Here is a 14,940-nt window from a genome sequence, read left to right on the forward strand (position 1 = left end):
TGACCCGTTTCCCAGGCTTCAATCGTTTCTCTGGCTGTTTTTGTCCCTGCTCGGCCAACAGTATGAACGTTTTTCTCCCCATGAAAGTAAAGTTACCTAACTTTGCATCTAGAAAGCTAGCCCCTCAGGATATGAGGGAACCTGAAGCCTGAGGGGCTCGCTTTTCCTTGAAGGGAAGGGGCCGTTGCATAACTCCCAGCCAAGAGGGGATTATGGCCGGTAACATCTGGAGACAGGCTGGGGCTGTCAGCTGTCAGAACATCTCCTTTGCCTGCTCATCAGGTTTGCAAGACGGGCTTTTAAGGAGACCTTCCCCAAAAGCTCATAAAAGGCCAGCAGCAGGGTTTTTTTGTTTTGGCTTGCTCTGCAAAGCGGCAGAATGTGCAGAGATCAAACCAGGGCCCAGAAGGCATTTCATAATCCTGCAAAATCCAGTTGGGTAAATAGTCCTTGAAAATTGCTGACCAGGAAATGCCAGCAATTCAGGCCAGCTTCTGGATTGCCCAGGAGACCCAAACAAAGAATATCAAGGTCCCAAGTTGCATCAGGAAGGTTAAAACCAATGTCTCTCAAACCTTGGCAACTTTAAGATGTCCAGTCATCGACTCCCAGGATTCCCTAACCGGGCCCTTTGGTTTTTCAACTTAGATTTGAAAAAAGACACGGCACAAAAAGAAAGAGGGCTGAGGAGGTTGCTTACCATTGAGAAATATTAGCTTAAATGGTCCCTTTCAAGACTGGGATTGTACACCCAGACATTTTCCTGAGAGCTGGATGTGACGCCACCAGGAAATTTTGCCTGTGTTGCAAAATAAATGAAGTAGAAGAATCTCTCCAAAGAAAAATAGCAGCGACTAATTCTTAGTTATTATGAACACGGCACGTTACATGCCTGTGAAAATCCCCAGGAGCTGAGCGCAATCAAAAGGAATAGCCCTCTTTTCAATGTTTACTTTTCTTCTGCAAAGGGGAGAGTAAGGACTCCCACAAGAGAAAGAGGGGATCTCTTAATGGGAAGAGTAGACACCCAGAGTGATCCATACTTTTTCCCCAGAATCAAGCTTTTCAAACGTGTCAGCGACAGCCCTCTTACACTCTTAACCCCTGCGGCAAGAAAGCACTAGCAACAGCCCTTAGACTTATATGCCGCTTCACCGTGCTTCACAGCCCTGTCTAAGCGATTTACAGAGTCGGCAAATTGCCCCCAACAATCTGGGTCCTCCTTTCGCCGACCTCGGAAGGAGGGAAGGCTGAGTCAGCCTTGAACCGGTGAAACTCGAACTGCTGGCAGCCGGCAGAATTAGCCTGCAATACTGCATTCTCACCACTGCGCTATCACGGCTCAGTGGTCAAATGGAGCAAAACTCACTTAACGGCTGCTTCGCTTAGCAATGGAAATTTGCGGCTCAGCTGCGCTCTTACGGCGAGGACCACCCGTAATTTATTTTTATTTCCTCCCCCCCCAAATCAGTGCAATTTCTCCAATGCATCTGAGCATTATTGCTAAGTTCTTCCCGCTGGCCGTTAAAGCAGGCCTCTGCAAGTGTTTGCTTTCTGCACACTTCAGTTTGGCATAAAGGCATCGACTTCCAGATACATCAAACATTAATGCTTGCAGGATGCCCATCAGCCTAGCCAATCAGAGAAGCCTAAGACTGTGGGTGATGCCTACAACTGAGAAAAAACCCCATCCCAGCTTTGCTTCCCCTGACAACTCGTCTCCTTCACTGTTTTGTGGTCTTCTTGCTGAGTCTATTAGAAGCGTAGCCGTCTCTCCCCAATCCACAATGTAATTAACTTTCTCACCCAGCAGAAGAAAATAGAATATCTGCTCTTGTTTTGGCAGGAGAAAAGAGGCTGGATTTAAGTAAATTATTATTTACCTTTTCCGGGGGGGTTCGACAAAAACCAGCAGATCCACCTTTCGGGGGTCAATTTCACAGAATCATGAGGACTAGCGTCTGGGTGCTCCAACTCTGCTTTCTACACCTAAGCTCTTCCAATATCTTGGACTGGACCTATCATGGTAAGGAGGAAAGAAAGAGGGAAGGTGGGAAGGGAGAGCAGAAACGCCTTTGGCTTTCGGCTATGGTCTATTTTAAGGTGGCAAATCGTGCAGCATGGTTAAATATCGGCTTCCCAGACGGGAACTGCCATCCTAGTTACTATAGAGAGCCAGTTTGGTCTTGTGGTTTAAGGGTTAGGGTCAGCTAGAAAGCGAGAAACCCGCGTTGTGGGTCCTATTTGCAAACAACAAAAATGTGTGAACACTTACGCCCAGTGCTTTTTTTGCAAAAGAAAAAGGTGCCGGAACTCACACACGTCATAGAACCCGCCTTGCCTACCCTACAAGGTTCCATCCCAAAAAGGTGCCGGAACTCCGTTCTGAGCGTTCTATGAGGAAAAAAAGCCCTGCTTACGCTGTTCTGGTGGTCCACAATTAGAGCAAAAATTAAGTTAGTATGCAGTGCTTTATTTTAAGAACAATTCCTTTAGATCTTCACTATGAGAGTCGAAAGGATCAGCTTTCCTGCTGGGGATTAATTAGGAATTGCCCAGCAGATCTGGAGTGGACCAGTTTAAGGGGGGGGGGGGCAAAAACCTACAGATGGGTTTTGACATCCTATTAGCTCACCTGTGCATTTCCCCAAACATTTGCCAGCCTTAACATCTCCCAACATCCCAGAGATGGCTGCTGCCTTAGGATTAATTTTGGAATCTCTTTGGGTCTCTTCTTGGCGGGCTTCCCACGGCGGAGATGTTGCTTTGGAGAAAGGAGTGGAAAGATTTGGGTAGAGATTGCCAATCGAGCAGAAATTCAAAAGGGCAAGCTTATGCCGACCGCTTTTCGATTTGTCTTTCTGTCTCTCCTGATCCGTCAAGTCCCAAAGGATGCTTTGCAACATTTTCTCCTTCTTTAGAGGGAGAAACATAGGCTAAATATTGTTTTATCTGCTGCAAGGAATTCTCTGTTCCATACATAAAGCCAGCCAAAGGTTAATGCTTCTGGGACGTTGATATGGAAGGAAGTTAAATCTGCTTTTATTTTTATTTTTATTAATTAGGAAAGTCCAAAGGAGAACCTCTTTCAGAGGAGAAAAAAAAATCTTCCCTGAAGATACTTTGTTCCAGTAATCTTCCTTCTCTGTTAGTGCCCTCTAATAGGGATCAATCAATACTTTTCACTCCTGATGGCAAAGAAGCTACGCTAAAAATTCGGGAGGCAGCCAAGAAAGTTTTTTGGACCCATTGCAAACAGCTGAGAACTTGTAGAGTGGGGGAAAGGGAGCACTTAAAGAGGCTGAAGAATTATTTAAAGGCTAAAAAAAAGAGGTTTATTACACAGTGGCTCAGTGGGTTAGGACGCTGAGCTTGTCGATCGGAAGGTCGGCAGTTTGGCGGGTCGAATCCCGAGTGCTGCGTAACAGAGTGAGCGCCTGTTACTCGTCCCAGCTTCTGCCAACCTAGCAGTTCAAAAGAACGTAAAAATGCAAGTAGAAAAATAGGGACCACTCCGGTGGGAAGGGAACAGCGTTCCGTGCACCTTTGACGTCCAGTCATGCCGGCCACATGACCACGGAGATGTCCTCGGACAAGTGCTGGCTCTTCGGCTTTGAAACGGAGATGAGCACCGGCCCCTAGAGTCGGAAACGACTAGCACGCATGTGCGGAGGAACCTTTACCTTTACCTATAGCCCAGAAGGAGCCTTGATAATATGTCAATCCTCCCTCCCTCTCTCTCTTTTTTTTTACAGGAGATCTCTGGAGGGCCTAGAAATTATCCCCAAATTTCCTCCGTCACCACTTTTCCCAGCAGAAATCTTTCCAAGCACTTGCCAGGACCCACTGTAGGGTTTTGAGTTACATCATGGATAAAAAGAATATTTGTAGCTCAGGGTTGAAATGGTGGGGTGGGGTCCCTTGGTGCTCCCTCAGCAAGGTTTATTTTTATTGCAGTCCTTTTATTAGCCATCTAGGTAACACTAGAAGGGAGGGGTTTGTGGAGAGGAGGAGGAGGAGGAGGAGGAGGAGGAGGAGGAGGAGGAGGAGGAGGAGGAGGAGGAAGAAAAAGACTGTGCGGTCCTTGGTGCTCTCTGAGCTTGGTTGTTTTCTTGCAGGCGTTTCATTACCCAACTTGGTAACATCATCAGTACTAGAAGGGAGTGGGGGGTCTGACAAAGCCTACTCCCCTGCAGCACAGACGTTTTACCTAATTTGGGCAATGAAACAACTGTAAGGAAACCACCAACCGCAAAGAGCGCACAATAGACTTTCGATTTCATTTAGTAAATAAGGAGGGAAAAAATAGTTTTCTTCTGCCTTCATCCTCCCTCTTTCCTTTCTTGTCGTATCTTTCCCATTTAAATCAACACGCTCGTTTCTGTTTCTTTCCAGGCAATCTGGAAGCGGTAAAGCAGGGGTCTTCAAACTTGGCCCTTTGATGACTTGTGGACTTCAACTCCCAGAATTCACGCTGGCTGAGGAATTCTGGGAGCTGAAGTCCACAAGTCATCAAAGGGCCAAGTTTGAAGGCCCCTGCTGTAAAGCTTGCTTATATAGGACTCAAGAAAAAGTCGTTGGCTTCTGTGGTGTGCCTTAACTGACAACATTTTTCTATCCCTGCCTGGCCCAACCCAAGGGGAACACAGTGAAGATGAATGGGGAACGTACTACGAACACTGCCTTGGGAAACTGCAATCCCCCATCAATATTCAGAGGTCGAAAGTCCGATTTAATCCAGATCTGGAACCGCTGCAGCTGCAGGATTATGGCTACCGCCGTGACGCATTCAAAATGACCAACAATGGCCATTCAGGTGAATAATGAGTGGGGAAAAGCAACATCCTAGACCAGGGGTCTTCAAACCTGGCCCTTTGGATGACTTGTGGACTTCAACTCCCAGAATTCCTCAGCCAGGCACGCTGGCTCAGGAATCCTGGGAGTTGACGTCCACAAGTCATCAAAGGGCCAAGTTTTGAAGACCCCTGTCCTAGACCTCTGATGTAGTAGAAGGCTGGAGGCTAAAACATAGTTGCAGGAATGGGGCGTGTTTAGTCTAATGAAAAGAAGGACTAGGGGCAACATGATAGCATCTTCCAGTATTTGAGGGGGCTGCCACAAAGAGGGGGGGGGGCACCTATTCTCCAAAGCACCTGAAGGCAGGACAAGAAGCAACGGATGGAAACTAATCCAGGAGAGAAGCAACCTGGAACTAAGGAGACATCAGTGGAACGGCTTGCCTTCAGAAGTTGTGAGTGCTCCATCACTGGAGGTTTTTTATAAGAAGAGACTGGACAGCCATTGGTCTGGAACAATAGTATAGGGTCTCCTGCCCGAGCAGGGGGTTGGACTAGAAGACCTCCAAGGTCCCTTCCAACTCTTGTTATTCTGAGCATCTCCCTCTATAATCCCTGGCATTCGTTTTTTGCTCCTATCCAGAACCCAGTTTAAAAAGCAGAATAACCTCTTCCCCTACGCCTTAAGACAACCACTTAAAGTAAGCTCTAAGACCACTACCTACCTTTTTAAAATAATAATAATAATAATAATAATAATAATAATAATAATAATAATAATAATAATAATAATAATAATAATAATAATAATAATAATTTGAAAGCTTGTTGTCCCGTTTTGTGGTTGCCGGGCTTCATTTACTTAAATGCCCCTTCCAATCTTGCAATAGCCTGACCTTGCAAGAATCAAATCCTGAAAGCCAAAAGGCAGCAATCAAAGGCAATAAAACCTGAATCAATTACAGTGGGTGGTCAATTGAAGTCTCCACCGCGAACCCACAACATTACACAGCATTAGCTCCCCAAAGCTTGTGGTTTCACCGCCCTTTGCCAGCAAGATGCCAGGCCGTCGGAGTCGGCCCCAGTCTGTCTACTGAAGGGGGATGAATTTCCAGAGATCTTCACTGGGCGACAGGGACTTTTCTGTAGTGGCCCCTGCCCTACGCAATGCCCTTTTTCTTCCCCACCCACCCTTGCAAAATGCTAAGGCCAGCCCTGTTGTGTTTTCAGGCTTTGAATTCCATATCTTTTATAAGCCATTTTACAGGCAGTCCTTGATTTCCCCCCATTCAATGTTAAAGCGACACTGGAAAAAGTTACTTAAGACCGGTTCACACTCCTGCATGAAAATATAGGCGGTCCTCGACTTACAGCAGTTTATTTAGTGACTGTCCAAAGTTGCATTACTGGGGAAAAAAAAAAGACTTAACGGCCATCTTTCTCCATTACGACCCTCCCCACGGTCACGTGATCCAAATTCAGATGCTTGCTTGGCCATGGGTTCATACTTAACGACCGTCACAGCGTCCTGGGGTCACGTGATCCCCTCTGGCGACCTTCTGACAAGCCAAGTCCACGGGGGGAGCCAGCTTCACTTAATAACCGTGTGACTTACTTAAGAACTGCGGTGATTCTCTTAGCGACTGTGGCGAGACAGGTCGTAAAATGGGGCAAAATTCACTTAACAAATGTCTCGCTTAACAGCAGGAATTTGGGGCTGAGTTGTGGCCGCGGGTTGACTTGTAGAGTGGAAAAGGACAGGATTTTTATAATAAGCTATGTATGCAAATCATTGTCGACGTCCCAAGAATGTTGCATGCTGGCTTGTCGGCAGTCACTAAACAGAATCTCCTTGAATTTATACTGTACAGGCTTTTCTGGAGCAGTAAAAATTGTATTTTGCCTTCTCTTCGCGGCTCCCAAACCTCATTATATTTCTAAGCACAAGTGCAGCGTCCTACCCAAGATTAATGCTAAGCATACTTGACTTTAAACCTGTCTGAACACGGGATTAAAATTGGGGGGTGGGCAAGGCAGCTAAAATAGGAGCCCCATTTTAACCTCCCTGCTGGAAGCGATCCAGGTTGATCAGGTTAAAAGACAATCAGCAGAAAGTTATTTGCAAACGGCCCGCTTGCTTTTTTTTTTAATTGCACGCGGCTCCTGTCGTGATTCATTCATTTCTGTCTCCGTCATCATTTTCTTTATGCCCTTCCACATTCTGTTTGGCTAATTTTGTGCTGATTTTCCCAATCCACTGGAAAAGCGGGTGGGCACGCCAGAAACAACAAATGGCTTGTACAAATGCACGAGGCATTAAAAAAAAAAGAGAGAGAGAGAAAAAATAATAACAACAAAAGCACAGATCCAACATTACGGATGAATGGAGATATTGCTAGAATTTGGGACGATTACAGAATACCCAGTGCCCAGTCAACCCATATTTTTTTTAACTTGCTGAGATCCTGTAAAACCAGGAACGTTTTCTTTGCCAAAGCAGCCTAGAAAAGGAGAAGGGAGAGAATCAGGCTTGTGTGGGGCTTTGGTGTGGAAATATACAACTGGACCTTCGGCAGCGAGAAAAAAACGGATGGGAGACCACTAAGAGATTCCAGGGCTGCGGGTTCAAATCTAAACTCAAAAAAGTGAACTTTGCTGTAATAAACTTCATTCCCATTGAATGGAAAAAATCAGGAAATTACCGGCAGCTGAGGTCAAGTGGTTGTCCCGTCTCTTCTTAAAGACTTCCAGTGTTGGAGCATTCACCGCTTCTGGAGGCAGGTGGTTCCACTGGTGAATTGTTCCAGTTGCGTGTCTTGTCTTCCTTCCCGCCTCTCACTCTGCAAAAAAAACCCAAAACAAAACAGGATAAAGCCACTGAACTAACAGCCCCAATTTAGCCCAAGCTCTGCTTTAATTATACAACTTATTTCGGTTGTGTGTGTGTGTGGCCCAAGAGCCACAACTTGCAAAAGAAAACTGTTTTTGTGCCTCGACTCTCAACTTGGGAGCCCACCATGTTCGGAAAACATTGGAAGTCTCTTTTTTTTCAAACCATGTAAAAAGGCTGTATATTTTACAGAAAGGCTTCTTGTCAAAGTTGCCGTGACTTGAACCCATTTCCTCTTATTCAGGTAGGTTGTCAATGTGGGGCCGTGGGGGACTAGGAGGAGGAGGAGAAATCTGCTTCCCCTTTGACTCTGCTCGTTGGAAGGTCACAAAAGGGGACACTGCGGCCGTCATAAGTATGATTCACGCTTGATTTTTCTAACCTTTCCCACCACGGTTTAGTCAGTGAAGCGCTGCAGTTGTTAAGTGGATCGTGAAGTCGTTAAGTGGATCCGGCTTCCCCCGTTGACTTTGCTCGACAGGTCTGGGACGATCCCAAAGGGGGATCACTTGGTCCCAGGACGTACATGCCAGTTGCTAAGCCTCTGAATTTGGATCACGTGACCCTAGGGATGCTGCCGCGGTCCTAAGTGTGAAGAACGGTCCTAAGTCCCTTTTTCCAGTGCTGTTGTAACTTTGAACGGTCGCCAAAAGAACCGTCGTAAGTTCGAGGACTATTCGAATGGACCTGATCCCCCTCCTTTTAAAATCCCCCTTTCCAGTTATCATACACCTTCCTTCGTCCATGAGGATTGTAAAAGGCCTCCCCGGGAAATTCACAGCCATCCAGCTGCACCTTCACTGGGGCGGCACGGAGAAAGAGAGCAGCGGATCCGAACACACCATCGACGGGTTGCGGTACATGGCTGAGGTAGGTCTGGAATTATCAGCCTGGGGAAGAGGAGGAAGAGGAGGAGGAGGAGGAAAGGAAGGGAAGAACTAGATTCTCCTGCTTGAGAAGGGGGCTGGACTAGAAGACCTCCAAGGTCTCTTCCAGTTGTATTCTATTCTATTCTATTCTATTCTATTCTATTCTATTCTATTCTATTCTATTCTATTCTATTCTATTCTATTCTATTCTATTCTATTCTATTCTATTCTATTCTTCATTCCTCCTATTATTCTATTCTATTCTATTCTATTCTATTCTATTCTATTCTATTCTATTCTATTCTTTCATTCCTCCTACTATTCTATTCTATTCTATTCTATTCTATTCTATTCTATTCTATTCTATTCTATTCTATTCTATTCTATTCTATTCTTCATTCCTCCTATTATTCTATTCTATTCTATTCTATTCTATTCTATTCTATTCTATTCTATTCTATTCTTCATTCCTCCTATTATTCTATTCTATTCTATTCTATTCTATTCTATTCTATTCTATTCTATTCTATTCTATTCTATTCTATTCTATTCTATTCTATTCTATTTTTTCTGCATTTCTATTCTATTATTCTATTCCATTTTATTGTTATTTTTTACTGTATTTCTCTATTCTATTATTCTATTTTATTCTTATTTTTATTCTATTCTATTCTATGCTTCTGCATTTCTCTATTCTATTCACCACCGCGTGGGCTCCCATGCCCCTTTTTCACCCCTTCTTTTTTTTCCCGCAGCTCCACATTGTCCATTACAACTCAGAAGCTTACTCCAGTTTTGACGCAGCGAAGGATAAACCTGACGGGCTGGCTGTTCTGGCTTTTCTTTTTATGGTAAGGCACTCTACAACCCATTTGTGTGCAGTGAGGGTCTTTTAAGAGGCCCACCCCCCCCCAAGCTGGGTGGCACTGGGAATTCAGCTTAATTTGCCAGCTGTTTGCCACTGGCTCAGAGCAATGGGCTTCACACATACAAACATACATACACAAAACTCTCTCTCCCAACCTGGATCAGCTCCTTCATTTCTCCCAGGTTCCCAAATCTGATCAATTATAATTGGGTTCACATCATAGCTTGTTTAAGTGTGGCTTGCTCAACCTCAAATTGTGGTGTTTTAAGAGCAAGCAGCTGGGTTGCAACCTTCCACCAAGCAGCAATTTAACATATCACCTTGTGGCTTAGCTTGAGTTATCAATCAAGGATTGTTATCAAGCTGTTATTTTTTTTAATTGCTTTAAAATTAAGAAGTGTCGTTGTGGTAATTCATCCTGCCTGGTGGCTTTTAAAGGCTGCCTATGATCAAGTTTAGGGTCTCTAAAATGACGGTTTTTAAATTGAAAACAGAGGGGAGATTATACTTCACAACCCTGAACCTGCCACTAGGGGGCAGCAAACACCAGGGAAATACAGACTGGAGCTACTTTTATTTTTTTGAGGGCAAACGGACATTTAAATTAAAAAGAGATGAAGGGAGAGAGGCAAAATATGGGAGTTTCAACTTGCAAGGCTCACCTGGTGGTCTCCCATCCCAAAGCAAAACTTAACCTCACTTTTTTTTTTCCCCCTTCAAGAACAGCCATCTTCTAAGTGGTGCCATTTTGGGATGGGCATGAGCTAGGCCAGGGGTAGGCAACCTATGCTGACTCAGGAATTCTGGGAGTTGAAGTCCATGAATCATAAAAGAGGCGAGGTTGCCTACCCCTGAACTAGGCCCAATCCATTTCCTTTGTCACTGGGACTCGGGCAATATAGACATTTGATTATTTTAATTTTGTTTTTTGTTTTTTTAGGGCAGCCAATTTGAGAACGCTTACTACAGCGACTTCATTGCCAAACTGGCCAAAGTTAAGTACGCAGGTGAGGCCTGGTGGTGGGGGAGAAACACCTTTCTTTGGGCTGATGCCGAAATGTAAATGAGATCTCCACACGTTGCTTGTCAGAGGCGCCTGACTGCAATTCCCACAATTCCTTGCCATTGGCTGTGCTTGCTCAGGGCTGATGGGAGACGAAGTCCAGAAGCTGCCCAATCCCAGGGCCAGATTTTTACGGCACCCGTTTTAAGTACCACATCTAGAAAGAAGGGGGGAAATAAAATAAAAAATAAAATGAAATGAAATGAAATATAAAATGAAGTAAAATAAATAAAACAATTAAAAATAAAATAAAATAATAAAATAAAAATAAAATAATAAAATAAAATAAAATTATAAAACAAAATTATAAAAAATAATAAAATTAAAAATTAAATATAAAATATAAAATAAAATAATAAAATAAAAATTAAAAATAAAATAAAATAATAAAATAAAATAATAAAATAAAATAAAAAATAAAATAAAATAAAATAATAAAATAATAAAATAATAAAATAAAATAAAATAAAATAATAAAATAAAATAAAATAATAAAATTAAATAAAATAAAATTAAAATAAAATAAAAAATACTTTTTTTGCCAACCAAAGAGCAATTTGCCACACTGGGCACCCGTGAAGTGGGAAAACAGACTCTGCAAAAAGAAAAAAAACAGCAGGGGAGAAATGCTTGGTTTGCACACTGCTTCCTGCAGCCGGGGATCTGTTGGGACTACAAAGCCCAGCATTCCCAATCTCCCGTTTCCAAAGGGTTCCCAGATTTATAAAGCACCTTCCCTGTTGCTTTCCTCTTCTTCTGTATTCCCAAACCTCTCAGGTTAATGGGCAAGACACTTAAAACATTAGTCACTTAGAACCACCAACATGCCTTAATCTGATTCTGGTCTACTTTACAAGATCGTTGTACACAGGGGTTGTTCTCCTCTTTTAGGGCACTCGACCACTCTGGATAGCCTGGATGTCTTAGCCATGTTGCCTGAAAACCTCTCCAATTTCTACCGCTATCATGGTTCGTTAACCACCCCACCATGCACAGAGAACGTGATCTGGACCGTGTTTGACACACCTATCAAGCTATCTTACACCCAGGTAAGCAAATATTGCCTTTTCTGTGGGTCCCCTACACTGTCCGTGCATTGCACTGAACCATAACCTCGGACAAGCGCTGGCTCTTCGGCTTTGAAACGGAGATGAGCACTGGCCCCTAGAGTCGGAAACGACTAGCACGCATGTGCGGGGGAACCTTTACCTTTACATATACATACATACATACATACATACATACATACATATATATCCCTTCAAATTTTATCTCTTTGCAGATTGATCTGCTGGAAACCACTTTGTTGGACTGGAAGAACCAAACTTTGAGAAACGATTACCGCCAGATCCAACCCCTCAACAAACGGGTGGTCAAAGCATCGTTCTCACCTCGGCTGGTCGAAGGTACACAGCAGGAGTGACACCCCCCACCCCCCCAAAAAAAGGTCCATACAGGAAGCCAACTAGGATGGGCAAACCACCTTTGATAGGACCAGCATGCTGGGATTGAAGACAGGAAGAGCATTGTAGGACTCAACTCAACCTCCAGGTTAACTCAGCTGGAGGAATTTTAAGGGCTTTATGTAATCTCCGTTTCCTTGCTTTTCCAAGATCCCAGGAAGGGGAAACGGGGATTAAATAACTTTTAATCGGTTTGGACAGGGAGACGGTTGGTGTATGAATTTAGCAATAAATAAATAAGCGGGTTTGTGGGAAAGGTTGCTCAAATGCAGGGCCCATGAGCTCAGTAGGAGGCCACTGATGTCTTTCCTGATCATATGGACCCATGTTCCTAGCTAGAGCTGGCCCTTGCATATAGTCCATCTCCCACAGTAGCCAGAGGAAAGCTTAGCTTGATCAATTCAGGTGCATCCCTTGTTTACATGATGGGTAAACCGCGATTTGTGGCTTAGCGTTATGTATGAGCCAGGCCAGAATGGTTTGTTGCACAAACCCCAATTTAAACCAGCGCAGGGTGTGTGAGCTCAGCTTGGCCAAAGGAACTGAATGTGAAAAGCCCCGTAGTTTTCATCGTTCAATCCCTAATTTCCTCGGAGATAGGATCCACCCTGCATTGGACTGGGAATACGATGGAGAAGGTTTACAAAGGAGCTAAAACTAGAACTCCCATCATTTTAGGAAGGTGTCGGCCAGAGAGCATCTCCAGTAAGCTCAATAAAATACAGACTAGTCTTCGTGAGATGAAGAAGTATCTTCTGGACGTCATAGGCAAACCTGGTAAGGAGCCACTCCTTTGCTTTGTTGACCTGTGAGCATTCGCACAACCCTCTTTCCCAACCCAGCTGGGAAAACCAAGGGCGCACCATTAAGAGACATCAGAACAATTCTGGATTCTGGATGTCCCACGGAAGCCAGGAGGCAAGGCTGTTGAGTCTTGGAGGAATCTTGTCTTCCCTACCTTTGAGGTCGCTTGTAGCTCCTCAAATCACAGGATTTTTAATTTCTTGGTGTCTCAGCACTTCTTCGTCCCTGCCCACTCTCAGTGCCCGTTGTGTTGGAGAAGTGAAGATGGTTGGAGAATTCCACCGATATTCCTCCCCAACATCACCCATCCTCAATCATGGGGACTCAGGAGATGTCATCCTAGCATATGACAACTTAACAGTTCCTCCTCTTGGCATTAGCAAAACACTAAAGACCTTGACACCTCCTTTCCCCCCTCCCCACCCCCAGCTCAGTTCATAAAGTTGAGGCCACTCTTTTCTTTGCTTCTGGAGATAAGGAGTGATGGTTCTGTCTGTAAAGAGCCCAATGGATTGGCCCATCCCTGGGTCACCTCAATGGCAACCTGTACAGCAGACACAGCTTGAAACCTTGCCAGAGTAGAAGGTTGGGTGTAGCGTCAATAAATTTAAATTTGGACTCTCCTGGGTTCTTCCAGGATCAACTCAAGGGCACCTATGATTAAGAGGTTCTCCTGGGTTCTCCCAAGGATCAACTCAAGGTGAAGCCATATATCAAAAACTGGTTCCTTCCAGTTGGTGGGCCAACTCAAGGACCGTGCCAAGGTGACCGTGTGTCTGGTTGTTTATTCCAGGTCAGCACCAGCTCAGCTTGCAAGCCTTCCACTTCCCCTTGGAGAACACCGCCAGCTACGTGACAATCATCCCTCTGAAGCCCATCCAACTGAAGACCTTCACTCTCTGCTTCTGGGTCCAGAATAGCAACCAGGGCAGGCAGACCGTTCTCTTCTACTCCACTCCGGAGAGTGAGAACGAGCTGGTCGTCAGCGTGGGCATGGCGGTGGGAGTCTGGATCGGGGGCAAGTTTGTGCAATTTGACCTCCACCGCCGGGCAGAAGACTGGGTCCACCATTGCGTCACCTGGGTCTCCAGCTCAGGCACCATCAACCTGTGGGTCAATGGAGCCATGGGCACCGCCCGGAACATTCAGAAAAACTACGTCATCCAGAGCGGGGGGACGCCCATCCTAGGGAAGAGGAAGAACGCCATGTTGGACGTCTTCGCCGATGCCTTCTCTGGCTGGATGAGCCATGTCAATCTCTGGAGCTGGCTGCTGGACCACAACGACATCCAGGAACTCACCCTTTGCAAACACAGCCAACAAAAAGGAGACATCTTGGCCTGGGGTGACACACACATGTCCCTGTTTGGTGGGGTGACCTTAGGCCCCGACACCAGTTGTAGGTGAATCAGGCCTGGGCTAGAGGTCTGTAGAGAAATGCTTTTTTCCTCCCCCAAATCTTTGCATGTGACTCTTTAAGCCGGTGTTTTTCCACCTCAGTGGGTATAATAAGAGAGGGGGAAAGTCAACTCCCAGAATTCCCCATCCAGCTTTGCCTCCAGTCTTCTGTTACGATTCCGTCTCTCCAGAAGCTTTGCTGGCTGGGGCATTCTGGGAGTTGAAGTCCACTGCTCTTAGAGGCTGAAAAACATTGTTGCCCAGAGAGTTTGGGGCACTCCTATCCAACAGGGACTTCTGGGTAGGACCGGGACCTTAAGTCCCAGGTTACTGGCCCACAGGTACGATGTGAACACAGCCCTCTGGGCAATGTTGGGAAATCTGGAGCTAAAATGTCCTAGGTCTACCCCCATTTTTCGGGTAGACCTGGGATTGCCCCCCCCTTTGGATTGCCCTGGGTCAAACAGAGAGGGGGCGCGGGGTGTTGACAGTAATCATTAACAAAAGATTGCAAGCTGGTCGTCCAGGGGATCAGCTCCCCACCAAAACCTGCTAATAATTTAATTTAAAAGCCTGCATGGCATAAAACCCTCACCTGTGGCTTGCCGGCTGTGAGGCATCAATAAATTCTCCACCATTTCAACCCAATCCTTATTTCATTTCTTAGATTTATATTGCCACCCTTCTCGCAAATAATGCAGTAATCCAACGATTCGGTATTCATCTGACAAGCGTTTGTCAGTTGACAAGCATTGTAGCTGGATAACACCAAACTCAACTGAAGGACGT

General features: G+C 45.1%; 2 protein-coding genes across 2 annotated transcripts; both read left to right on the forward strand.

The window, feature by feature from the left end:
- Positions 1-8,916: 8,916 nt before the first annotated feature.
- CA6 (carbonic anhydrase 6) lies at positions 8,917-11,909 on the forward strand (the record flags this gene model as incomplete). The annotated part of the gene is made up of 4 exons (XM_081341275.1): positions 8,917-9,436; positions 10,364-10,430; positions 11,378-11,577; positions 11,769-11,909. The coding sequence occupies exons 1-4, from the start codon at positions 9,230-9,232 to the stop codon at positions 11,907-11,909; spliced, it is 615 nt and encodes a 204-aa protein (XP_081197401.1). The 5' UTR covers positions 8,917-9,229.
- Positions 11,910-12,578: 669 nt separating this feature from the next.
- On the forward strand, positions 12,579-14,160 carry LOC308675755 (C-reactive protein-like; the record flags this gene model as incomplete). Its single annotated transcript, XM_081341278.1, has 2 exons — positions 12,579-12,726; positions 13,547-14,160. The coding sequence occupies 2 exons, from the start codon at positions 12,579-12,581 to the stop codon at positions 14,158-14,160; spliced, it is 762 nt and encodes a 253-aa protein (XP_081197404.1).
- Between the last annotated feature and the right edge of the window lie 780 nt (positions 14,161-14,940).

This window comes from Vipera berus (assembly GCF_964194415.1).
Source record: "Vipera berus genome assembly, chromosome: 17".
Lineage (NCBI taxonomy): Eukaryota > Metazoa > Chordata > Lepidosauria > Squamata > Viperidae > Vipera > Vipera berus.